This window comes from Echeneis naucrates, chromosome 11 (assembly GCF_900963305.1).
Source record: "Echeneis naucrates chromosome 11, fEcheNa1.1, whole genome shotgun sequence".
NCBI lineage: Eukaryota > Metazoa > Chordata > Actinopteri > Carangiformes > Echeneidae > Echeneis > Echeneis naucrates.
The window spans coordinates 19,269,777-19,296,831 of NC_042521.1; the positions used below are offsets into that span (position 1 = coordinate 19,269,777).

Genomic DNA, 27,055 nt, shown 5'->3' on the forward strand with positions numbered 1-27,055 from the left:
TGCTGAAAGCTCGTCTTAAAGTAAATCACTGTTCAGACGATGGTTCATGTGACAAGGATTCTCGTACTTATCAGCTGGTCAATTCAGCCATCAGGCAACTGGAACCAAGCCCGAAAGGAGAAACTTCTAGGTTTTTACTTTGCTGGGTTCAATGTAACCACAACTGATTACAGTGTGAACACAAAAATAAACCCAAATTGTACCGGAAGTTCTGTGAGGAGACAAAAAAAAAAACCAACAAAAAACAAACAAACAAACAAACAAAAAAAAAACAACAACAACAATGACCAGAGGAGTGTTAAAAGAGTTAAAACATTTATTATTCTACTGTCAGGAGTCATAGAAATTAACTTAAATATGTGTTGCTTTAAGACTGGAGATTCTGTCGCAGCAGATTAAATTGAGCACTTTAATATTTACAGACATGGACTTTGACTCATACTGAAAATCTGTTAAATCTTTCATTTTATAACATGTATGGGACAACCACATCTGCCTTCACCACTACAAGTCCAATGGGTCTAGGGTAGCGTTACAGTGAAGGCCCAAGAGCCTCAGCATAGCCCAAGGCCCTACACATACTTCACACTTCAGCAGGTACCACAACAACAGGTAACAAATCATTCACAACCCCGAAAAACCACAGATGAATTTACTTTAACAAGCTGTGCTGTTTTTTAGTTTTGCCTATTTGGATATCAGTCCCAATTTTTTACATTTGAAATACAGTGGAAGCTAGTATTAGTGCAGTAAATATGACAAGAAACTAATGAATGAGACAAATGAATCATATCTTCAATCGCTCCCCTACACCACCTCAGTCCTACACCTTCTCTTTTATCTCTCTTTCAATGTTTTACAGCTATATTACAGAGACAGGCTTAATCAGGTCAGCTGATCATTGACCAGCCCTCTGTAGACCCCATGATAAGCCTCTTCTTGCTGTTTTCTTAGATCCAAGGCAGGTACTTGTAGGTGAGAGGGGACATAGTAAAACATAATAGTGACACATTGGTTGTTTAGCATGTTCTCACTTAGTAGCTTGCCAGATGATAATGGCGAGTATGACAAGTACAATGGAACAAACCATAGCAAGGATACACATCTTCTTCCGAGACTTTTGCTGTTGTAATGAAGCAGAGTGGAGAATTGCATTAAATATAGCATTATTATTATTAGTAGTAGTATTAATATTGTTGTTAATATTATTATAGTTATTGTAATAGACAGGGAATAATTCACTGACAACCTCACTAACCTGGTAGTAGTTAGCTCTCTGGAGCTGCTCTGTGCCTCGCTCCACATGAACTTCAGCATTCTCTACATTAGCCTCAATGCTATCTGTGGAGAAAAACATGCAGCACGGTTATGTAATTATAGGCAAACGCTGTGACTTTGTCAAGAGATCCCTTTGGTCACATCTCATCTGCGAACCAACAGTTGGGGTTTGTTTGCAGGATGACCAAGTTAAGCCCCAGACTACAAAATACAGACATTTGTGTAGAGCCGCAAAAGGTAATTTTTGTTATGACCTATTGCATTTTAAAAGACTGTGACAATCTTGTCCTATTTAAAGGAGACTGCTTAACTATGTTGGTCTTTAATCACCCAGTCTTCTGATTGGATCACTGACCTGTAGTTCCCAGAGAATGAAAACTGATGTAATTCCCATATAAACTTTGCTCTATCATTCAGCGAGAAGCCAGGCAAAATAATCAATGAATGAAAACTATAAGTCTGAAATTCTTCAGTGTACTCTGTACTGCACTGGTAACAACCCCACTATCACTCACCGATCATTTCTCCCTGATCGTGGATCATCACAGCCAGGTCTTTGAAGATCTGGTTCACATCCATGATGTCAGACTGAAACAAACAAAGAGCTCAACTCAGCTGTGGCAATTGTGTTCCTGAGATACAAGTACAGGTCAGAAGCTGTCATATGGTCTCATATGTACTTTCAGGTCCATAAATATTTGAACATTAACACAATTTTTGGCATTTCTGTTCTGTGTATCACCACAATGGTTTTGAAAGGAAACAATTAGGTGCAGATTTAATTTGATTGTATTTACATCCAAACAGGAGAACAAACACATTAAGTACAACACATTTAATATGTACGCTCCACCTTCTTAAGGGACCCTTGTCTGTGGAACAGCCTGCCAGAGACCCACCTTTTTCATTTAGCTTTTAAGGGATTTTTTCTCTCACCTTAAATTCTTTACTTAGTATTTAGAACCAGTGTTTTCTCATAAGACCCCTCCACACCAGGAGTTGTGTCTGGTGACCAGACATTGCTCTGCACAATGACTTTATTGTCGTAGCACGGGCTATCTGCTGCTCTGGTCAGGGGTCGTCGTGGTAGCACTGTCCGTGGTTGGGGGATGTGACAACAGTAAGTGTGGATGGCTCCCTAAGGTCTAGAATTCATCTCAAGTTTGGCATTTGCTTTTGGAATCTGATGAGGTCAACTCTCAATATAAAATCCAAAGGCCATCATCAGGCTTAAAAATCAAAACACACTTGTCAAAGAAATACCAAAAACATCAGGTTTTGCCAAATAAACAAATTGGTAGATTATTAAAAAGAAAGGACACACTTGCGAACTCAAGAACACCAAAATGCCCAGAAGACCATTAAAAAAAACAAGCATGGCAGATGAGAGAAAAATCCTTTCCCTGGCTCTGAAAAACCCATTCACAACTGTTGGCCAGATCAAGAAAACTCTCCAGGAAGAAGGTGTAAGAAGACAATTTAATGCAGAGGGTTCACCACAAGGTGTGAACCATTAGTGAGCACAGGAAGGCCAGGTTAGAGTTTGATCAACTTATCAACCCAATGATGGGTAGAAAAGAGTATGAAGAGGGGAAGGATCTTCTCAAGATCAAAAGCATACCACCTCATCAGTGAAGCATGGGGGTGGTAGTGTACTGGTGTGGGTATGTATTGCTGCCAATGGAACTCTTATCTATTGATGATGTGACTGCTGACAAAAGCAGGAGGATGAATTTTGGAGCTTTTTGGCTAGTATTATTTGCTCCAATTCAGCCAAATACTTCAAAACTCAGTGGGTTGCACCTTTTGTTGCAGCTGGAAAATGAGCTAAAAGCATATTTCAAAAGCAACCAAAGAGTTTTTTTAGGGCAAAGAAGAGGAATTTTCTGCAATAGCTAAGTCATTAACTTGGCCTGAATCCAACTGAACATGCATTTCACTTGCTGAAGACCAAACCAAAGGTTAAGAATCCCCCAAAACAAGCAGGAACTGAAAACAGCTCCAGTATAGGCCTGACAGAGCATCACCAGGGAAGAAACCCAGTGTCTGGTGATGTCTATGGGTTCAAGAATTCATGCTGTCATTCACTGCAAAGGTTTTGCAACCAAGTAAATAAAAGTGATAATCTGGTTTATGATTATGTTAGTTTGTCCAATTCCTTTTGGTCCCTTAACAGGTGGAAGACACTCAAATTAAAGCTGAAAATCTCCAGTCAAACCATATCTTAATTGATTCATTTTAAATGTATTGTAGTGGTGAAATAGAGCTAAAATGCTGAAATGTCAATGTCCAGATATTTAAGGACCTGACTGTATGTATATTACAAATCAAAGGCTGACCTCCAGCTGCCTGATGTTGGTTTCTCTCTCCTTGATGAGCTCCAGGTCCTCTTCTGTGATGCCTGCTTCTTCTGTCTGAGTTGTCATCTGACCCCAGTCCTCTTGGCTTTACATGAACAAGACACATTTTAAAAAAGTAGCGAGATTTAGAATGTGGAGATCACATGTGTCAATACACACATTACTTCTTCCAACTAAAAACACTATATACAGTATATAATTGCAAAGTTATTATTTTGGAAATGTTCCCAATTATTCTTTAATACATTCTCACATCAAATCTGTTACATTCTTCACCTATTCATCTGTCAAGAATTATAATTAATGGAAGCGTTCAAATCAATCAGAGGAGCAGGATGAAATACAGACATTGTACTGCTGTAACAGTTTTTCATTCTTATGTCCATTTACTGTCATAATGTGAAAACACTAATTTGTCAAAAACCAGTGACTTCTCCATGTTTTTTTTGGAGTTTCGTCCAGCAGAGTGCAGCAGAGACTTGCCAAAACTAAATACAAACTCCTGTCATTGGTTCTCTGCGTAGTTGCTTCCTCTTTGTGATGTAAACACATTATCAATATATTAGTTGGAAAATAAATAACTTATCTGTCACATATTTTATAAATTTCCTATGAAGACAGGTGACTGATTAAGGAAAAGTCAACATCAAGTGTCTTGGTATGGTGTCAGGCCAATGGCCGTTGTCAACGGCATTATCAACAGGTCTCTGAACTCCAAAGGAGAGATGGACAAGTGATGCTCCATCATTTGGTGTCTGATGATGGTAGTGGAGAGCTTTTTAACAAAAACATATGCGATTACAGGCTATTTATGGCTACATTTTGTGTCTATGTATTTATCAAATTTTATATCTGAGCTCCATATTACTGAAACTGCCGCAGGATAAAAGGCTGAATGAGTGACAGTCACTTACTTATCAAAAGAAACAAGCTTTTCATCTCGAGCCACATCTTCAGTCTGGGAAAAAAAAGAAAAAAAAAGAAAAAACCCAGATCAGCAGGACATGGTTTACTGGTCTTCATGAGTGGTAGCGTTTCCTCACTACCCACTCATTAATGCATCTGTGGTGTGACTTCCACTTACAGACAGGCGGGATCCAGCCCTTGCTCTGGCTACTGACTCCTTTTCCCTCTCTGCTGCACACCGCTGGACTGCTTGGAAGTTGTTGAGAGCTGCTGAGAAATCATTCATCAGCCGGTCTCTCTGGATCTTCTGCTGCCTCTGGACATGCCAGAATGGAAGGAGCCAAAAGTAAGCCACCAAATAGACAAGAAATAACTAGAGAGGTCACACTTCAGATATAATCACACAAACAAAAAAAACAATTAATTTACAGTGGAAATAACTTTACCTTGACCTTTTAACACCATATTCTAAATCAGGTGATCCCTGACTCCTTTCATCAATAATGAACATTTGGGCCAAATTCAGAGATGTACCATGTGAAGGTGTTATTGAGATGTCCCCCCCCCCCCCAAAAAAAAAAAAAAAAAAAAAAAAGATTGTAAAAAAAACGGGGCTGTTCTGCGAGAGAGGCATACAAATCTGATGCGTCTCTGATGTGTTAACTCCAGGAACTTAAACTATATTGGAACTTTAACATTGCAATTAATACGCGTTTTTGAAATGTACTGTAGGTCGAAGTTTATCAGTTAATAGAAAGAGTATCATAAAGAATGAGAGCACAAGTAGGCATATTTTGAGCACAATAAACCTATATGTTGAAGGCTTTATTGTTGGACCAATGCAGGGGTCAGGGAACGGAATTCTTTACAATGCAACTAAATTCCAAACTTAAAAGATTTTCGTTGTGCAAATGTAAGAAGGAGTTGGGGGGAACCTATATAAACAGTGAAGCTCATGTTAAAAGGGCAGGATTACAGATGAACAACACTGGTATCTTTACAAGTGCAAGCAAGTGCTTGCTCATGAGGGGGGTCTGTTAATACTCTTTAAATAATTTTATAAAGAGTTTGGTCGAGACCTGCTCTATATGTAAACTGCCTTGATGTAACTGTTATGATTTGGTGCTATACAAATAAATCTGATTTAATTTAATTAGATTTGTATGAAATGTTTTAAATAAGATGCAGAAGCACATAATTCAGATCCAATTTAGCCTTTTCACTGCCTATTATTATTAATTTTATCCTTTAAGTATATTTAGGATATTTTATATCCTAAGTATATTTGCATAAGCGCTTAATTTTTAAGATGAAAGGACAACTATATAATTACAACAGTGTCTGAAACATGTTACTATTACTGAGGAAATAAAGGCAATAAGGTTGTGGTTAGGATTTATAGATAAATTTGTTACTCAACAGTGCAAAAGTGCACCTGTAAAGCAATTACAGGTTAGTGAGGTTAGTTGCGCCACTGTTTTTTGTTGACATGTTACAATGACGAACTCAATCCCACCACCATTAATGAATGCTATGGATGTGTTAACAAATGTAGCCTGATATTTACCTGCTCTGAAGGTGATGAGGGCAAAGGAACAGAGCCCAACTCTTTCAGGTGCTTGTTGGTTTCCTTTGCCAGCTGGTTGGTGTAGTGTTGAATCTGCTGCCTGTGGAAACACACCCCTGCTGATCAATCTGATGAGTTAGTTCTCTTTAAACAGAGCTCCAGGCTACCCATTAGTCATGATTACTAATGAATGAACTATCATTGTGGGACTGAAAATCAGAGTTAAACCTGAAGTCATCCTTGGTTAAAAGTTTCATAGTCCACACATCAGCTCTAAAATAATTGCAACTACTGGTTGCAACAACTAGTGACAAACCACAAGTGACAGTGTATCTGTGGCCAAGGGAAAAAAAACAAAAACAAAAACATGGGAGTTATTAGAGATCTAGTTGATACATACAGACGGTCCTGGAGTTCACTGGTGTCATGTCTGGTCCCCAGCTGGTTCACCATGGTCTTGATCTGGGCAGCTGTCAGGAGTACAATGCACAGTGAAGGGTCATGTAATGGAGGAACTCAGGTTTAAATCCTGTCAGAGCTCTTTTTTATAGACTTGGAGCTACATTTAAAATTCTATTATTTAATTAATAGTTAATCAAGGAAGCAACTATCTGGAGTGATACAGACAAAGGGGTTGCATTTAGCAAGGTCACAACAACTGTCTGCTAGCTAGTTCTGCTTTCTCATATACACATACACACACACACACACACAGCTCGGATGTTGACAGCTCGGACACACTTTCTCATTCATCATGAATAGGAAAGTGTGTCCAAACCTTTCACTGGTAGTGTAAATATAAATATATAAATAAATAAATAAATAAATATATAAATAAAAAGCTGCTGATGTGTCCTTGGAGAGAACGTGGTTTACAGTAAATGTAATCAGACTAATAAACCAATAACTATTTTAGTTTAGAACCTGCTGACTGACCAACATGTTCCTAAATTTAACTATAATAAAGGAGCGTGACTGCAAAAAGGTGTGCAGTTGATCATTTTGATAACATCTTAACTATCTAAGCCAGGGTTATTTGAAAGGCCACCAAAAGTCACAGCAGAGCATTACATGTTTTGATGGCTTGGTTTCTTAAGGCTGGCAAAAATGCAGGTAAATTTGTGTGGACATCACACTGTCTTACTAAGAGCACTCAGGTTTGACATTGATCAATAGCTGCTAAAAATTGATTGTAATCTCAAGACTATTAAAGACTAATAAAATATAATCCTTGTTGCTTAGTTGTAAGTTATTATTCACCAGTTTGTGAAGAGAAAGCATCATGTGTATACTCAATCTAAATATTACTTTAAACTCCTCAGCTGATTTCAGACTGCAGACTGACACAGTATTAATCAACATCATCCCACAATCAGTCATTGAGTGAGTGAGGTTATTGGGCTGTGACCACAAACTTGCTGACACTGTAGAAAAGGGTGCTACTTCTTGAGCAACGTAACAGTGGATCACTTACTGTTCTGTGTGATCTTCTGGATGTTGGAGCTACATGTTTGGATGAGGGTGCTGAAGTCCCGTGGGACAGGGCGGTAGCTCTCTGCTTTGCTGTAGGACATGGCTGCCAAAAGGAGATTTAGCCTTTGGAGTTGAGCTTTATCTCTAGACAGACGAGTGCTCAACGTTTAATATAATTCAAATGTTTTCCTCAACGACTGCCATGTTTGTTATAGAATATGAAAAAGCAAAACACGGGAAATGACAGTGTGACGCAAATATTGTCCCTACTGTAGGTAAACAAAGCATAAAAGTAGGAGAAATTATGTGTTATGTGTAGTTTTCCAAAACAGGTCCAAAAACAGGACCATATTGTTTTATGGAGTGTGACCTTAATAAGATAAACTGGTCCAAAGAAACAACTGAAAGCTTGCTAACAAGTTGGCCTGCTAACGTCGGATCATTTGACGGTCATCCAAAATAAAAATCCTGTACAACTGATATGTGTTAAGAACATATTATCATTGTGGTTGTATACACATTTGTGGTCTACACAATGAGCCAGTTAGCTCGGCCATATCTTCATCATTTTACATGGGAAAAGTTACGGGAGGGCGGACATAATTCATCTACACTCAGCTGATAGCTTTCTAGCTAACTGACATCACCTCGCTGTTTCCAACTGTTCAGGATAAATTTGCTGGGTTAAAATAGCTGAGCCTATTATTTGACAAGTTCCACCAAGAGATACAAAACACCGAAAATAAGAGCAAAGCAATTATCAACGAAAATATAATGTAACACTTACCTGTTAAGCTTCTCCAAATGAACACAGGCGTACAATTTTTTGTTCTGCCGTAATGATTCTGTCCTTCCTGGTCCGTGACGCTGTCACGTAATGTCCGCGCCGCGCCTGCGCAGAATTCTTGCAAGGAGAGCCGTCAGAAAGGACTTAGATGAACGGCAACGCACGCTTCAGCACCACAGACATGAACATAGAGATACTATTTACATATAATAATATTCAAGACCACGGATATCAAGCTGAGAACTTCGATAAATTGTTAAGATTGAGATTTTCCTTAAATTTACCACCACCACCACCACCACCACCAACAACAACAACAACAACAACAAACGTTATCTAAAAACATAATGTAGTGTAACAAAGGTTATTAGTTTTGTATAACCTAGTTTGTATTCCCATTTCTAATGTAGGGTTTAAATCTTGCTGCTCTGATGGCAGATTGTTATCTAAAAAACTTCAATAAAGTCAAGTTTCAAATGACACATAAGTAAAATGACCACAGTCATGACTGAAATATTTGCATCCTTACACTCATGTCAGCTAATGCACATCTTCTCCCAGAAAGATTATTGACATTATAGATGGTATTGGTAAAATTGGTATTCAAAAGCCAGACTGAGGTTTGCCCCACTAGCTGAAGAAGCCAAAATCCATTTGGGAAAATGTGCCGTGGACAGATGAGACCAAAACAGAGAAGTATATCATGGCACTGTTTACAGAAAACATAATGGGGTGTCAAACTGGTGTCAGGCTCTTTGTGGACTTCTGGATGACAGCTGTATCTTTCAAGCTTGACCGGCTGCTCTGTAAAGGATGAAATGACTGTTCCTGAGACTAGGAATTGGCATTTGTCAGGCACCTTGCCCTTCTTCAACACATTGGATCTTGTTATTTCAATACCAACAAAAGAAATAAACATCTGAATACCAAAGCAAATGCAAATGGGCAAAGTGGTACATTATCTGACAGAAGTGTAGGGGTGTAAATATACAGTTCCCTCGGCAAATATTGGAATGGCAATGCCTTTGTTTTTGTTGTTCACTGAAGACATCAGGGTTTAAAGTCAAAATATGACTATGATACAAGAGTTCAGAATTTCAGCTTTTATTTCATGGTATTTACATATTGATGTGTTCAACATTTTAGGACATACCACCTTTTGTTTGAACCCACCAATTTTTCAAGTGACCAAAACTATTGTAACATGCAATTGACAGGTGTTTCTTGTTGCCCAGGTTTTGTCATTTAGATTGAATGTGATTGATTGTTTAAACATTAAATAGGTCTGAATGATTAAGTCTGGTTTTAGCCTTGGACTTCACCTGTAAAGACTGCATTTCTTTTTAAAAAGGATAAACCAATATGAAGACGAGAGCTGTCTATGGGAGAAAAAAAGGAAAATTGATCAAAGCCACATTGGACAAAGCCAACACAAAGATTTGGAAAATCCTGAAAATACAAATTAACTACAGGTATACTGAGCAACAGACATCAAACAGGTCAGCCAAGGAAAACAACAGCAGTTGAGGACAGAAACATTGTTAGAGGTGTGAAGGAAATCCCCAAAACAACAGTCAGTGGCATCACCAACAACCTCCACAGTGCAGGCATGAAGGTCCCCTACATCAGCTCAGTGTTGGTCCAAACAACACAGAAGCTCACTGGAAGAGTATAAAATGCAACAATAGATCCAGAAGGCATTCAATTTATAACACACAGATATAAGAGTCTGTATAAATGAAAACTACACAATAACTGCATATATTATTGCACCTGAAAATGCAGTTCCATGGTGAGAAATTGCAAATGGCTTAACAGGACTTGAGGTCAATGCACTTGGACCACTAGGGCTGTACTGATGAGGAACACACCTTAAAAATTTCATAACCTTTTCCCATGACTGTCATACAATATATTTCAAATGCAGACAGGTTTAAGCTTTAATTAGCAGTCCTGTGTGGGGCAATACTGATGAAGCTGTTTACATATCAATTTATCGCTCCATCTTCTGGGTGAGAGGCAACAGACTGTGCACCATCCGCCTATCACCATTTTTGTCTCACATGATAACTCCCTATTTAATGTCTAATACTAGTTCTAAATCAATGTAAACTCTAAGTCTAACAGTTCTCACTTCAGACAGATATATAGCCGACTATATGCTATTACACTTTGGCCAGATGGTGAATAAGACATAAGATTATGTAGCGCAGCAACATGTTAATGATGTTCCTTCCATATATGTCTAAATGTATCTATGCACATGCATAAGAATGCACAAAAACCTCAGCATTCAGGTGGTTTTGATAATTTCACGGGGGCAGCATTCAGATGAGGTACAGAATAAAACACTGTTTAGCTTATCACTGACACCTTGGTATTGGGGTTGTGACTTCTCTAAAGATGAAATTTTAAGTATTTAGTTTGAAAAGATTTGAACTGCCCAGCTTAAAAATCCTTAACCACCTTATAAAATTAATGTTACTGCATTGAATACATTACTTCTCACAAAGTTTTCAATGGTAGCCCAGCTTGTTAGCCTACCTTGCTACATATTTGGTATTAATTTACTTATGAACCTACAGAACGCTATTGTACTTTATACCATATTTGAAGTGTGGTTTGAATTTCTGAAAAAAAGAAAGAGCAAAAGATTGACTTTAAACCAAGTAAAGCAACAAAATGCCAAAGATGTGTTGGAAGTAAGAGTCTCCACATCACATAGTTGGCCCACCAAAAATCCCTTTCAAGTCACAATTTGTTTTACATTGGTCACTTTGCAGTCACCAATATTAATCTAAGCCTGTTTCTGTAATGCTTCAGAAAAGATGTGACACAAGAGCTAGGGACTATAGTGTCCCTCTTCTTTCATTTAATACTCAACTATTTGTTTTAATTCTGAAACTCACACTCTTTTTGATTAAACCTAAGTTGGCTTTTTGGGAAACACTTTGACTTCTGACTGTGCAATATCACAAGATATCTCCAGTGTATTATAGTTATTGCTGGCATATTCTCTCTATTTTGAAAACAATGCCTGTGTAGCTATAGAGACATGAGTAAAAAGAATTCTTGCCAAATACAACTGATTAGGAAAACTGATGAGGAATTGTCAAGTAGGAAAAAAGTTGGCAGTAAATGCTTCTTTAATTAAAGTCATAGAAAAGTAATAGGTGCAGCAAAAAGAGTCCCTTTTGTATTGTTAGAGTAATAATGGTATGTACAAGCTACTCTTATGATAATGCTGAAAAGAGTGCTGTGCAAGTCACACACACTGCTGCCATGCACATGGATGGTGTTGAGGCAACAGTGCACGTGTTTATTCAGGTCTGATCAGGGATGTGAAAGCAGTGGAGTAGCCTTAGATGATGGTCTTGAGCTCTTTGTCAGTCAGCTGGTGAACAATCATGATCTTGGTCAGCTGCTCGGCATACTTCCCCTGGTCCTGCATATAGTGTGGGATGCGGATGTTCTCCAACTGAGTCCAAGGTGGGAGGATACCCGCACAGGAAGAACATGCAAACTCCACACAGCTGTCTGCTCAGCATCACCTCAGCTGTTCAGTAACTTAACATGACTACTGTGTTTGTGGTGTTGGAGGTGGAAATACCCTAAAGACTATTTTATGTGTTTGCTAATTTGCTAACAGAATGTGAGGAAGTCTGCTCCTGTTTTTGAGGTGGGTATAAGTCTAGTAATTTTTAATTTCCACACCAATCAGGCATATCATGAGAACCTGCCAAATATTGTGTAGATCCCCTTTTGCTACCAAAACCACCCTGATCAATTGAAACACGCACTCCACTAGACCCTTGTAGGTATGCTGTGGTATCTGGTACCAAGATGTTAGCAGCAGAATCGATAAATCTTGCAAATTGTGAGGTGGGGGCTTTCATGGTCTTGTTTGCCCACCACATCCCATTGTTCCTGCTTCTAACATACCAACTATGAGGTGTTGCAACCGCACTTGCTATGCTCCTCTCATGGTTGCTGTCCCAAAGTCCAAATTAATGCGAAGTCAGGTAAACCGGGTGAGGATAAACACTTCTTTATTCAACAATCGTTGGAGAGCATTTACATCCAAGCGGTGTGTGAAAATGCTCTGAACAACAAAGAGAGGTCCCAGTCTTTTGTATCCCCAGATCCCCCTATGCCTCTGGTATATTATCCTATTATGGAGTTGTTTTTCTGTTTTCGAATGACAGTGAGTCTTTGCAGTTCTTGCCCCCCCCCCCCCCCCCCTTTTTTTCTTGTTCAGAGCAGTTTTCTCAAGGCCATTATTACATAGGCTGTTCTGCTTTGCTCGAGCAGCTCCTCAAGGCCATGATTACGTAAGCTGCTCTGCTTTACTGTTACACTACTAGATTATGATTCAAACATATTATATGAATTCTTACAATTGTTACAGTACCGGATTATGATTCAAACATATTATATGAATTCTTACAATTGTTACAGTACCGGATTATGATTCAAACATATTATGTGAATACCCCACAATTCCCCCTTTTGATCTCTAATAAGAGATCACTAAAAGGCTCCTCGGAACTGTTCTTCTTGCTCCACAGCTGCTGCCCCATTGGTGTCTAGCAGCATATTTGGGTGTCAGAACAAATCTGTGTGGTGGTAGCGTGGCACGCTATGTGTCGGAGGAGGAGCGCTGTTTCACCTCCCCCTCATCTTGGTCTTCTGGGCACAAGGGTAGACTACCTTGTCCTGACGGACCACTCCAGAGGATTATTCTGCCTCTTTGTCGGAGTGGTCTGTTGCAGAACCAGCCGGTTCTGTGCACGTTTCTTGTAGGTCTCGTTGCACTTCTTCAACCGTCCTGAGGGGTTCCTGTGAGTCCACCTGGGCTCAGTCCACTTTCTGTTGTGCACCTTCAGCAGGACCCACTCTTGACCCGGAATGACTGCTGCCTGGTTTCCTGAGCGCTGCTTGCCGACCTGCTTAGAGAAAGCGGACATCAATGCTTGCAATTCAGGAAAAATAAGCTTTCGGAGGTCTATTTTCTGCCTCGGATTTCCTCATTCCAGGAGCCCGACCTTGAGGCCCGGGGAAAGGACGCTCCGTTTGTAATTCGAACGGAGTGAATCCGGTACTGGCATTTATGGCTGACCTTATAGCCATTAATGCTAGTGGCAGTTACCCAATCCATTCCAGTCTGTGCGCAGATTTTGGCCAATTTGTTTTTTACGGTTTGGTTCATTCGTTCAACCTTCTGTCCTGCACTCATCTTTAATGCTTCTACTACTGCCCTTACTTCTGCTCTCTGTGCAGACTGTGCTCCTTTCAACTTTTCTGCCTTTTTCACAGTGAACTGTCCTGCTTGTTCCTGCACAACTGCATATCCTGCTTTTAGCCCTTCCTTCTCATCCCTATCCTAACCTAACATCCATCTGTATATGGGTTCATTCCCCCTTCTACGGGCTCAGCTTGTAGACCTGGTCTGACTTTCTCTTACTTTGCTACGTTTTCCTCGCAGATGTGTGGCTCTCCTACCCCTATCTTCCCTGCCATATTGATTCCCTCATGTGTGTATGCGATGTTGGGGGCATCCAGCACTCTGCTCAGTTTCTGTTGCCGCAGCTAACGTAAATGCCTGAGAGTGTACGTATGTTACTAGTGTCCCAGGACTATGTGGGCAGTTTTCTGAATCAACTTGGCCAAACCTGCTGCATGCTGTGTACATTGGGGGTGTCGTCGTTCCATTCTGTCCAGCATTACGCCAATACATCAACACTTTTCTCTCCCCCCCTTTTTTCTGGAACAGGACACCATTCATTACTCCTCCTGTTCCAGAAACATAGAGGAAGAATGGGCAGCTATAATCTGGGGTAGCCAGATCCGCAGCAGTTGCCAGAGCCTGTTTTAATGCAATAAAGGACTGCTCCGCTTCTTGAGACCAAATGACATCCGAATTGAGGTTCCTCATCCCCTGCTCCCGACTACAGGCTCTCAGGGGCTGAGTTAACCTGGTGTAGTTGGGGACATACTGACGGCTGTACCCCGTGAGACCTAGGAACAACATGTCTTTGACCTTCTGCAGCCGTGGATGGTGCAGGATAGTGGTTCTGTGTGCTAGTGAGAGACTGGCCCCCTTTTGAGATAGTACACAACCTAGGAATGTGACCTGTTTACGGGTCACCTGAAGTTTCGACTTACTGATCTTAAATCCTGCCCTAGCCAAGCAAAACATCAATTGTGAGGTGGCCGCCAGGCAGGTTACTGCCGTGGTCGTGGCCAGAAGTAAATCATCCACATACTGCACCAGTGTGACCCCCTCTGGGAGCTTACACTCTGACAACACGCTCTTAAGGATTTGATTGAACAGTCCTGGGGACAATGCAAAGCCTTGCGGTAAACAAGTGTACCTCCATTAAGTTCCTTTGAAAGTGAATGAAAAGATATCCCTGCGATCTTCCGCTAAGGGAAGACAGAAAAATGCATTAGCCAAATCAATACAGGCGAAGGGGCCAGGTTAGTAAGGACCACATAAGGATTAGGCACTGGTACAGTTGGAGTCACTAAAATGTCATTAATGGTGCGCAGATCGTGTGCCATTCTGTATTTACCTGTGGCTTTCTTTTTGACTGGCAGAATGGGAGTATTCCAAGCAGACACAGAAGGTTCCAATACGCCCTGTGATATGAGGCCCTGAATGGTGTCTGCGATGCACTTGGGGCTTGTGGGGCTGCTGACTGATCCACACTGGATCAGAGATGTTAACCTCAAAAGGTAATGGTTCACATTGTACCAGTCCCACATCTGTCGGGCCCTGTACCCATAGGGACTCTGGTAGAGAGTCAACGATAGACGCAGCCTCAGGGTGATCAGATTTTTCTCTTCCATGAAACCGGGAGACCTGGGCCTCCTCCAGAATCCACTGCTTCTACTTGAATTGAGTATATGTTGGCTCTAGCCGAATACAGTACTCAGCGAATGTCCATGATAACCCAATCATCCTGTGCTAATGCTAGTCTTACCATCCCACCCAATTCTTTAGCCTGATGTTTAGGATGTAAAGCTAGAGACACATGTGGGGCGGCCTCCTCCGACATCTGATACCACTGCAATTGTTTTGGTGTCAGGGACACCGCTGCTGCTACTCCCACAGGAGCGACGTATATGTTGCGGGTGGTGATCTGCCAGTCCTTCCCCCCTGATTGTTCTCAGAATCTTTCCTGGAACCATTCTGTTTGGTTCCGATCGTAAAACAATGTAACGTGTGGAGGATCGGGGGAGGCATGTAAGGCTCGAGGGACGCGATCCAGGGCTTCCAACCCATGAAGGCTGAGAGAATGCCACGGTGTTCAGTAGTTTCAGGTTTCAGCATGGCCCAATAGATGTCCGCATGGTAATCTTGCATTGGCTGGAGGAGATAATTGCCTTGTTTAGAGGGGTTCCTGGAACAGGGCAACTCAGTCCCATCTGGTAGAGTCACCGTGAGTCCATCTGGATGCCCCCAGTTTTATCAACAAGTCTCTACCTAGGAGATTGACAGGCACGGTTGGAGAGTAAATGAACGGATGTTTGAGGCTTTGCTTCCCCACTGTAGTTAACAGTGGCTTGGTCAATGGCAGAGTTTGTGATTCCCCAGAGAAACCCATGACAGTGGTAGTTTGGTCTGACAGTGCAGCTGGTCGAGAGGTGTTCATTGTGGAGCACGTTGCGCCGGTATCGACCAGAAATGGCAGCACCTGTTTGTCGACTGAGACGGGTAGCGTCGGGTCTGCCGTTAAGATGCCACCCAAGTCTCTCTGTGGGGTGTTTCACTGGGCATGGGACAACACCATCACCCTGAGGCTGCGTCTATCATTGACTGGCCACCGGAAGCTGACATTTGGCGGACAGGACCATGCCCACTGCCTCCACGCCCAGGGTACCCTCGAGGTGTGATCTGAGGATATCCTGTGCCTCGTCCCCGTGACCTGTGTGGACATTCACGAGCCCAATGCCGTTCTTCACAGTAGTAACACCGGTCATTGCTCCCTCCTCCCGAGAAGTTGCCACGGCCGCCCCAACCTCTGAACCCCCACGCCCCCGATTATAGGGCCTGATCCTCCTTGGAACATCACCAGAGGTGTTTCCTGGTGTGCCGGCTCTTCCCAAGGTGGGGTGGGATCCAGGTCTGGAAAGTCAGATCCACCCGAAACCATCATAACCTTTGCCATTCCCAAATTAGTGTCTTTCTTTTTGTCATTTGCTCTCTGCCTAGCTTCTCCCACCTGTAGTTTTAACAGTTGAGCCTGTAAACCTTTAATGGTTTTCTCCTCTTGGCTACCTTTGTCTTGGGCCTTGGCCAGGTAATGTATGAGGTGCCTGTCCCACATGTGCGACTCACACCCTACCATGTCTGGATTGTCTTTCATGACTTCTCTGACTTGCTGGGGCACCCCCTCCAGAACGGCCTGTCGATACAGCTCTCTCTGTAGCCCTGGCTTACCAGGGTGTGCACCGGTGTAGTGGATCCACTTATCTTTACACTTATCTAGAAAATCTCTGGGGTTTTGGTTATTTTCCCACTTAAACTTAGGTACCGCCGCTGCGATGGGCAGGCGGTATTTTGCGCGTATGGCTCCTCCTATTTGGTCACTAAACCTGGTGAATCTCTCATCGTCTCTATGTCGCAGCGTCCCTGCCTGATTCTCTATTTCTCACGTCAGCGTTAGTCATGCATCTTCCTGCTACTGCTCTGAAGTCACCTAGAGCCAGCATCTGGCCTGCAGTCAAACTGTTCAATTTCCCTAACCGCAATGCTCCTCCCTCTGACACAGGGGGTAGCTTGTCCACTTTGGCCTGAACATCTCCCAGTCCAAAAGGTCGGTATTTATGTCCTTGTGCTATTGACAGTAATGGCATGGCTAACCCTGGCCCCCTTTGAATCTCAGAGTCATTGTATGTGTCTCTTTTGTTCGTACAGTCTCTCCTCTTTCCCCTAACTTCTAGTGTATATGCTGTAGCAATTGTCCTGATGCGTCCAACATCTGCTCTAGGCTGTCAGTGCTACCTGTCTCACTATCATCTGCTTCTTCTTCAGGCTCTCTAGTTTCTCCTCCAAGCCAGGCATCCTCCTGGCTTTCTGCCCACTGTCTGCTCATTTTTCCTGTGACCTGCCCTGCGCTCCCCTCCTGCCATAAACCTGTCAGGAGCAATCCCACTTGATTATCTCCTCCTCCCTGTGAACCTCTCCTATTCATTCTCTCTGTTTCCCTTCTCACCTTTTGCTCCCTCATCATTTGCTCCTCCATGCTTGTTGATTTTCTAACCTCCTTGTTCTCTTATTAACTTTCCCTCCTTCTTGAACAAACTGAATTGCCACTCTCTTTGTCTTAGACCCTCCTAAATTTGCCTGCCTTTTAGTACATTTAGTACATTTTAGTATATTTAACACAATTCAAACTTGGCATTGATTGCATTTACAGAAAACATTTAAATCCTTTCAAGTGATTTAGTTACCTTCCTCTCCTGTGTCTGTATGGCCTCTCTTGGCTCTGAGGCAGTAGTCCCAGCGGGTGTTGGACAAAGCGTGCCAGATTGTGGAAGAGCTTAGAGAAGGACATGTGGCTGGCCTGGTAGACAGTGTAGTAGAAAAGGGCAGTGTGCGTGGGGTCTTTCCTAAACAAGACACCATGGATGCTGGCCAGTCCTTCCTTTGTTGGGTTCAGGGGCTTCAGGTTGTGCTTCTTCCTGCCCATAATGCTGTTCCAGGGTTGGTGGCAGTTGTTGATGCCACGGAAATAATGTGTTCCTGGGAGAAAAAGACAAGAAGTTTTTGTATCATGATATTCAAGCCAAATTTATCAGTAGTAACATCAATTAGATCCATGTATCAGACACTGTTAGAGTCTACTAGCAGTATTTTAATTGAATTCCGTGTAAATATTGGATAACAGATAATTGTTAATGTGATTACAAATACATTAAGGGCAAAGCTGAAGGATTTCCAATTGAGCTGGTGACCTTCAGGACCTCCAAACTGAGAGTAAAGACAATTATTAACCTTACAGGGGGTACTCTGTATGAAAACCACTGTACCCACCAATCTCATGCCTCAGCATTCCCTCCATCCAGTGTTCTCGTGCTGTGGAGATGTTTATGGTAAGTTTGGGTCTGCTGTCCAGGATTGCCATGGAAGCTCTGGACAGGAGGTCATCTGTCACCTGGACTAAGATCTAGCAACATAGCCACAGGACCATCAACATAGAATAGAATAGAATAGAATCCTTTATTGTCACTGTTCACATTGTCACCAACATTAACTGTGAAAATATGCTTAGCAGCTCCACATGGCAGCGAGAAAGAAAAACAAGAAAAACACAAAAGCGCGATATCTCAATAAAAACAATATAAAATATAAAATATAAAATATAAAATAAGTATTTCCAAGGTATGATAAATACGGGAATGGTTATGATAAATATGGGAATGGGTATGATAAATACGGGAAACAGTGTACACTGTAGTGCAAAAGAGTTTACATTATGGCAATGTCATTATTTACAGCAGGTAGGTGTCTTTGGGGGGGAAGGGATATTGCACTTGGTAGTGAGTGTGGCCATTGTCAGTCTTTGGGTGGGGGTGGGGGTGGGGTGATGGCTTTGACGGCCTGGGGGAAGAAGCTGTTAATGAGTCTTGTGGTTCTGGCTTTGAGAGAGCGGTATCTCTTTCCATGGGGGAGGGGGCAGAATAGGGGATAACCGGGGTGTAAGGGATCTGTGCTGATGTTTCTGGCCTTCTTTTTCAGTCGGCCAGCGTAAGTGTCTCTGAGGGGGGGAAGTGTGGTCCCAATAATTGTCTCCGCCGTCCTCGCCACCCGCTGCAGGTCCTTCCTGTCCTTGGCTGTGCAGCTGGTGGACCACACTGTACAGCAGTAGGTCAGGATGGACTCGATGGATGCCCTGTAAAAGTTAACCAGCAGGGGGCGGGGGAGGTGAGCCTGCTTTAGCTTCCTGAGGAAGTAAAGACGCTGGTGGGCTTTCCTCACCTGGTACGAAGTGTGGACGGCCCAGGTGAGGTCGGCCGATATATGTACTCCAAGGAACTTGAAGCTCTCCACCCTCTCAACCTCCTCTCCTTTAATGGAGAGGGTGGGGAGCACCGTCTTTTTGGATTTCCTGAAATCCAAAATGATTTCCTTGGTTTTGGCTGTGTTGAGGACCAGGTTGTTATTGGAACACCAGTCCGTCAAGTGTTTGACCTCCTCCCTGTAGGCTGACTCATTGTTATTCTTAATCAGTCCTACAATGGTGGTGTCGTCCGCGAACTTAACAATGGTGTTTGTGGGGTGGATGGGGGAGCAGTCGTGGGTGAAGAGTGAGAATAGGAGAGGGCTGAGGACACACCCCTGTGGTGTTCCAGTGTTCAGGATGAGCGTGGAAGAGGTGCGATCTCCCATCCTGACACGTTGGGGTCTGTTTCTGAGGAAGTCCAATAACCATGCACACAGTGAACTGCCGATGCCCAAGTTGCTCAGTTTCATAACTAGTTTCTGGGGGATAACTGTATTAAATGCTGAGCTGAAGTCCACAAACAGCATCCTCACGTAGGTGTTGCTCTGGTCCAGGTGAGTGAGGGCTGTGTGGGTCGCCATTATGACCGCATCCTCTGTCGACCTGTTTGCTCTGTATGCAAACTGATGTTGGTCGAGGTCAGCAGGGATGGCAGATCTGATGAAGGGGAGTATAAGTCTCTCAAAACATTTAGTGATGATGGGGGTGAGAGCAACCGGGCGGTAGTCGTTCAGGCAGTTCACTGTGTTCCTCTTTGGTATAGGAACAATGGTGGCTGATTTGAGGCAGGCAGGAACCACAGACTGCAGAAGCGAGAGGTTGAAGATGGTGGTGAATACCTCTGCGAGCTGGTCCGCGCAGGCCTTGAGTACGCGCCCGGGGACACCATCTGGGCCGGGTGCTTTCCTCACGTTGACTCTGCGCAGGGTGGCCCTGACCTGGTGTGGCTGCAGCTGGAGCAGGTCTTTGTTGGTTGGTGGGACAGGGAGGGTGTCTGAGTTCTCGCTGTGACGGTCGAAGCGAGCGAAGAACTGGTTCAGTGTATCTGGGAGGGTGCTGTCTGATGAGATTGTGGCTGTTGTGTTGTTATTGTAGCCAGTCAGTGTCTTAATCCCCTGCCACATGCCTCTGGAGTTGTTGCTGTAAAAGTGGGCCTCTATGCGCTGCTGGTAACTGCGCTTGGCCTTTATACTTCCTCTCCGCAGATTCTTCCGTGCATCTTTGTAGCTTTGTGGATCCCCAGATCTAAAAGCAGTGTCACGTGCTTTGAGCAGGGTCTTCACTTCACTGTTGAGCCACGGTTTCTGGTTGGGGAACACTTTAACAGTTTTGCTCTCTGTCACATTCTCAGTACAAAAGCTGATGTAGTCCAGTACTGCAGATGTGTGGCCATTCAGGTCTGTCCCCTCTGCAAAAACTCCCCAATCTGTGACCTCAAAGCAGTCTTGCAGGGCTGCGGTGGCTTCCTCAGTCCAGACTTTGACTGTCTTTGTAGCTGTTTTTTGTCTACAGATCAGTGGTTTGTACGCAGGGATGAAGGAGAGGGACAGATGGTCGGAGAGACCCAGATGAGGCAAAGGGCTGGCTTTGTATGCGTTGGAGATGTTGCAGTACACCTGGTCTAAAATGTTTTTCTCTCTGGTGGGAAAGTTCACATATTTGTGGAATTTGGGCAGGACAGACTTTAGGTTGGCGTGGTTAAAATCTCCTGCCACAATAATTACACTGTCTGCCTGCGCGGCTAAATGCTTGTTGATGGAGAGCTGTAGCATCTCCATGGAGTCTTTAGCATTAGCTTGAGGAGGCACGTAGACAGCAATAATTACCACCGATGTGAACTCATACACATAGGGAATAGGGTTAGTAGCCCAATGAGATGTCAAATGTAAATCATGGGTTACACACAGAAAATGAACAGTGATTTGTCTTATTAAGTGTTGCTCAAAATTAAGCAAATAAGATTTTTCTTTTTTCACCCTAATAGACATGACATGTCTGATTAATTGTGTTAGATACATAAAGCAGCGATTTGTTGTAAAATTATGTTTAGTAAGACTTACACAAACCTAAATTCATGCCATATGCACTATGTGTATGCTGTACCAGTCAAAAGTTGTGATATATTTTTACTTCCATGGGCCTCTGATGTAAATGATCCGAAAGGTTCAAGTAAGAATCATACTAGCAGGATGCTCAATACACAGACTCCTACAACTTTGCAGCAGTACTTGTAAGCAGTAAGTCAACTTTGTAATGTGTGTGATGGATTTATATTGAGTGGCCTATAAATCAAACACTGTGTTGACCAAGAAGATCTTGGTTCTTTTAGCATGTGGCAGCTTTCTTTCATTTGAGCTCACTTCTATTAATAGAATATCATCCCATAAGATATGTATTCTCTTTTTTTTCTACCACTTTTTACTCATCCACTTGTCTTTTGTGGTTCTGAAGTGACCCACTGGAATATTTGTTTAAAAGTACTCTTTGTATGCTCTGTAAATCATCGCATTTAAGAGGGTGCATTTATTGATTGTTATTTCTTGCATTAGCTTGTGTTAAATGGTGGATTCCCCAGTAGGGGCAAGTAGAGGCACTCCTCAAGCAGTGTGCTCTCCATGGTTTGCTTTGGAATTGTCTTTCAAATAAGGAAGCCGAGCAGAAGGATAGAAGCAAATATAGGGCACTGGTACAGGTTCAGGAAGTATTTTGCATGTGCTTTTGTTTCTGCCTTTACAATATTGCAACTAACCTGCTAGCCCATTCAGCACAGTGTCCCAAGTTAATTTTACCTGGCCTACTCTGGTCTTATATATATTCCTACAAAAATGTGTCTCTTCATTCCTTGTAGCTCTGTAAACCACTCTACATGTCACTTCCTCTACACTGGACAGCCCTACAAATACTGGGAGAATGGTAAACCTGAATGTGAAAAGTGTTTTCATCTCATACATCTCTAGAAGCAATCATCTTACATAAGTCTTGTTTTTTGCAATACAAGACAATACAATAATAAAGAAATAATGTGATATGACCGATGAATAAACTTCAGTTGGCCTATCCAAGACTTGTCTGCCAGCAGTCTGTGGTTATGCACCAATCCATTTCCTGAGTCAGTATCCCTCTCACAGAGTTACTATATCTCCAGAGTGTAGCACTCTATGGGACATCATCAAACTTGGAGCAGACTCTGTTCGCACAGGAGCACTGACGCAGAAGCTGCGCAGCCACAGACAGCACAAACTAACTATTTCAGAATCACAGTAAAGATTGGGAGAGGGATGTGTATTTCATTGGTTTGCTTTTGCGCTGCAATGAAATCAATTAGTATGAACTAATACATCAGATTTGTATTTCATTATTCAGCTGCAACTGATGATGATAGGCTACTATCACTTGATACTATGTCTGTCTGGTGTACACATGAATTTGTAGTTTTATGAAGTTGATTTAAAACTGAAAAAAGTCCTACACATGGATATAATTCAATTGAAGAGTACAAGTAATCACTGCTCAAGCAGTGTCATACATTATAAATGTCATACTTGAGGGTTTTGATCAACATCAAAACCCTACAATGAATTGAAAGCGTCTGTCAAGCTGCACTGTCTTATGACACAGATAGACAGAATACTGTAAGCATAAAGGAAAGCCTAGGTATAGTAAAATATGTATCATTATTATATGTATAAAAATGTATTAATTCACGTTTTCGTTCAAATATGATTGATTCTGTTGATGCCCATAAATTCATTATTCTTCTCTACGCAATGAAATAATCTACGTGCAGCTCACATTTGCAACCACATTGACTCCCTGTCAGAAAGACGAACAGGAACGACCTGTCTCTACAGAGACTAGAGCTGTTTCCATAGCTTCATTGTACCTACGCAGCAAAACTAAGACTAATGGATACTGGGAAATGAAGTCCCCCTTTTTGTGTAAACACAAAGTATCAGTATTAGTTATAATGGTTAGAGGGTGGCTCGCGGTCTGTAATTCTCCGTGGATTAAATATACTTTTTGTATGTATATGTTTATAATATGAATCAACCAGTGTACTAGACTAGATTGTAGTTTCCCGATTCCTCGCACACGTCAACATGAATGCTGGGGGGCAAAAGCGTTAACGACTATGCCACCGTGCTGCCATATTGTTATTCTTGTTATTATTCGTAGTTGTGGTATAGTCAGGTAATGCAGCATATTTTACTGTCAGTAAAACAACAATAAACTGTGTATATGTATGACTCAAGTGTCTCAATTGAACTGGATCACTTCAGAGATTAACCAGAGTCCGTAAAATGAACTCAGTTTACCATCAATGCGCACATCTCTGGAGTGCTTGTCCGTGTGTGACAAACGTGTGACACGTATTTTCCATGCACCCATGAGGTGATTGACTGAAATGCTTTGCTCCTGCATTCTTATTGGTTCACGTGCGTTACGTTGAACGGTTGGAGTCGGCGCAGTAGGGACAGCGGTGAAATTCAAATTTGAACAGAAGTTGTTTTGTTTAAGAGGAGAAGAGGAGAGAAACGGAGTATCACCCGTCCTGTTTGTGTATACTCAGTGTTGTACTGAAATACCCCGTCGTTGAAATATTGTTCGAAAGGGGATACGCCGTCCAAAATGGATCCATTTACCGAGGTGAGTCAATCGTTACCTAACGTATATGTAGCTGTTTAGCTAACATAACGACGATGAAGCTGCGTTGATGTTATTGCTAATTGTAACCTATCTAGCGTTATATTTCCTATTTTCACAGTTAGACAAATTTCGGCAAGAGAACAACTTAGAAATTTCGATAGCACGTAAACGTAAGATGATGCTCCCTCACAATCATTTATGATATTTAATTGACAGAAAATCTATGTAAAACTGTCACATGTTGTTTCTTTGTCTTGTTTTTCACCAACTGCCAACAATTGAGTTGGCAGTTGGTGTTGCCCATCTTCTCTGCAGTATAATAATATAACATACCCATTCATGTACTTTATCAGTTCACACAACCAAAACCATGCAACAGTCATTGTTATTCAAATGAAATTATATGGCGTAAGGCGAGGGAATATGCTGGAATGTGCTGTGCTGGAAACTACCCAACGCTTGCCCCTCTCAAGAAGAGACATGAATAAAAGGTTTTCTTCTCTTTTTTTTCACCTCTCACAAGCTTAAATGAGCTTAAATGAGTCATTCATTAATATCTGGAAAGAGTTATTTTCACACTGGAGTGCTGGACAATAGAGCTTGAATTCAAATCAAGGAAGTACAAGCAGGAGTAGCTCATTCCTAAGGAATGCTGCAAAATATGACTTAAGGTTTTCCACACTGATCAGAGAAAGAATGTAGGCGGTGCAGTTGAACTGCAGGAATATGTTGGTTCCTGCACACTAGAAACAACAGCGTAAATCAGATAGTGTGACAGGCTCAAGGGGAATGAATATCCCATGAAGAAAAAGAACAAGCAAATAAAGGCCTTTTTTTGCCCTGGTGGAGATAAAGAGGCTGATTCATGTGTCTTGGGTGTCAGCTATGGGCGTCAGTTGCTGTGTCACAGCATAAAGAATTTCTCTGTGGACAGAAACATATCCGCAACTTGTTGAAAATAGTTTTCCTTCTATGTGGGCATCAATCAGAAAATGTAGAGGTTTTTTTTTTTTTTTTTTTACCCCACTCCCCTCTCTTGCTTTGCTCACAAATGGCATAAAGTTGTTCTAGTAAGTCACACCTAAATGCATGTGTTTGGATTATTTGCATAACATGCAACTTGTTGGGCAGCACAGTGGTTAGTTCTGTTGCCTCACAGCAAGAAGGGCTTGGCTTGGATTCCCAGACCTGTGGCCTTTCTGTGTGGAGTAGGTTTGTTTTCCCTGTTCTTGTGTGGGTTTCCTCCAGGTACCCGTTTCCTACTGCAGTCTAAAGACATAAATTGTTGGAGGATTGGTGAATCTAAAATTGCCCATATGTATGATGGGAAATGGTTGTTCGTCTCTACGTCTCCATGTGTTGGCCCTTCAATAAATCGACAGCCTGTCCAGGGTGTATCATTCCTGGAAATGGATAAGCAGTAGAGAGTGAATGAATGCATCTTGTCAAGTAAGCTTTAGATATGATTGCTGCTCTGTACTTGAAGGGGATTTTATAAGTGCATGAGGGTAACCTGGAATTAAACAAGACAACAAAAAGTGTCAGCAAGGCCCACTGTCTCTGTTTACCTCAAAAAAATGTTTAACACAGCATGTTGTGATATCATTAAAGCTCCATACTTCAATTTATTGCGCCCGTGGTTGTATTGGTGGGTAAAATCACCTTTGACGTATGACATAAAGCATTGAGCCGTTACTTCAAAGATACTGAGAACGATTAAAACCCACAAAAAATGTAAATAGAAGTTACTAATTCAGTTGTTGTTGGAGTACAACCCCTAAAGTATCACCAAATTAAAGACAAATGAAGGCTATCTATCTTTTTGAACCCCTAATCTGTGAGGGTTCACTGTTGGGTATAAACCACTTCTTTTTTAAACCTGTTCTGTTAGTATGAATGTTCCAGGTGCCTTGTTGTGCTGAAACAGTTTTACTCTGCAAAGGGCAGGGTATAAATCACTTCTGATTAACACAATAAAAGTAACAGTTGTTGGATAATGTGATCAAATGATCAAATTTCATATTTCATTTGATGTAATCAAATGAAATATGAAAGCTGCAGTTAATCTTTATACCAATTATAACATAAGAAGACTTAATTCTGTTGTATCTTTCAGGCTTTATTTCATGGAGGTTTGTTGTATTGATTATATAATATATTGTATAAAATATTTCCATCCTTACTGTGCATAAAGTAGCTGATTAAAGATATATATTTTTGTCCAAATAGAAACTTTTGGAGCGGACCAGAGCTCGTAGAGAAAACCTGCAGAAGAAAATGGAAGACAGACAGATGGTCAAAAGACCCAGAGAGGCACTGGCTGACATCAATAGTGTGATCAGTGAGCCAGTCAATGATAAAGGTATGACAGGTCTGTTGCATTGCAATACTCTGAGACATCAGTCTCCACATCCTAACCCAAATCCTGCAGTTCCACAGGTTTCCTCCAAACCTTCTCCCTCCAAGCGCCGATGCTCAGGAGAAAATGTTCAGCCTGCAGTTGTGGAGGAAAACCAAGAGCCAATAATGACACCACAGGGTGTGTCTATGCCAATTGATCCTCCCACAGGCATGAAGCCTCCAGTGGGGCCAGGCAGCAGACATTCCTCCTCCTTGGAGAAGACTTCCATTTGGTCTACTGTCCAGCCTCAGCCAGGGCAGCTGAACATTGTACAGCTGGAACCAGAGACGAAAACTGTCCCTGCTCCCGATCATTTTAGCAATAAAGAAGCAGAGATGACTCCTGTCAGTCCAGTTTTGCAGATGGCCAAGGAGGACTGGGTGGAAGATAAATCACCAAGTTCTGCGGGCATGAAGTCACGTCTACAGAGGCTAGCTCAGCAAAGACAATGTTGGGATGCAGATGGTATGATTATGTTGTGTGCTTTTTGCTGCAAGTTATTTTGAAAAATGTATCTTAGGGTTAGGGTTAGGGTTATGTAGACATAGGTAATATATCTTTTTCTTTTCTATGGTGCTGTATTTTTTCCAGCATATATTTTGTGATTTAACTATATTTGTGGCT

General features: G+C 42.0%; 2 protein-coding genes across 6 annotated transcripts in view; one reads left to right on the forward strand and one right to left on the reverse strand.

The window, feature by feature from the left end:
- Positions 1–298: 298 nt before the first annotated feature.
- Positions 299–8,445, reverse strand: stx12 (syntaxin 12). 2 transcript variants are annotated; one of them, XM_029513848.1, is made up of 10 exons: positions 8,372–8,445; positions 7,586–7,728; positions 6,512–6,581; positions 6,112–6,211; positions 4,723–4,860; positions 4,553–4,596; positions 3,618–3,723; positions 1,794–1,866; positions 1,259–1,341; positions 299–1,123 (listed from the first exon to the last, which is right to left on the reverse strand). In XM_029513848.1, the coding sequence occupies exons 2-10, from the start codon at positions 7,683–7,685 to the stop codon at positions 1,031–1,033; spliced, it is 807 nt and encodes a 268-aa protein (XP_029369708.1). In that variant the 5' UTR covers positions 7,686–7,728; positions 8,372–8,445; the 3' UTR covers positions 299–1,030. The 2 variants fall into 2 exon arrangements, with proteins under 2 accessions (XP_029369708.1, XP_029369709.1); XM_029513849.1 differs by having other exon boundaries at positions 7,586–7,687; positions 8,372–8,440.
- Positions 8,446–23,895: 15,450 nt separating this feature from the next.
- The window catches only part of anln (anillin, actin binding protein), a 13,320-nt gene continuing 10,160 nt past the window's right edge, over positions 23,896–27,055 (forward strand). For all 4 annotated transcript variants that reach the window (XR_003841231.1, XR_003841232.1, XM_029513856.1 and 1 more), the window contains exons 1-3: positions 23,896–24,030; positions 26,260–26,392; positions 26,462–26,896. Coding sequence is in view for 2 of the 4 variants with exons in the window: in XM_029513856.1 (XP_029369716.1) it covers positions 24,013–24,030; positions 26,260–26,392; positions 26,462–26,896 (586 nt within the window). In the remaining 2 variants the exon portion in view is untranslated. The remainder of the gene's footprint in view (positions 24,031–26,259; positions 26,393–26,461; positions 26,897–27,055) is intronic.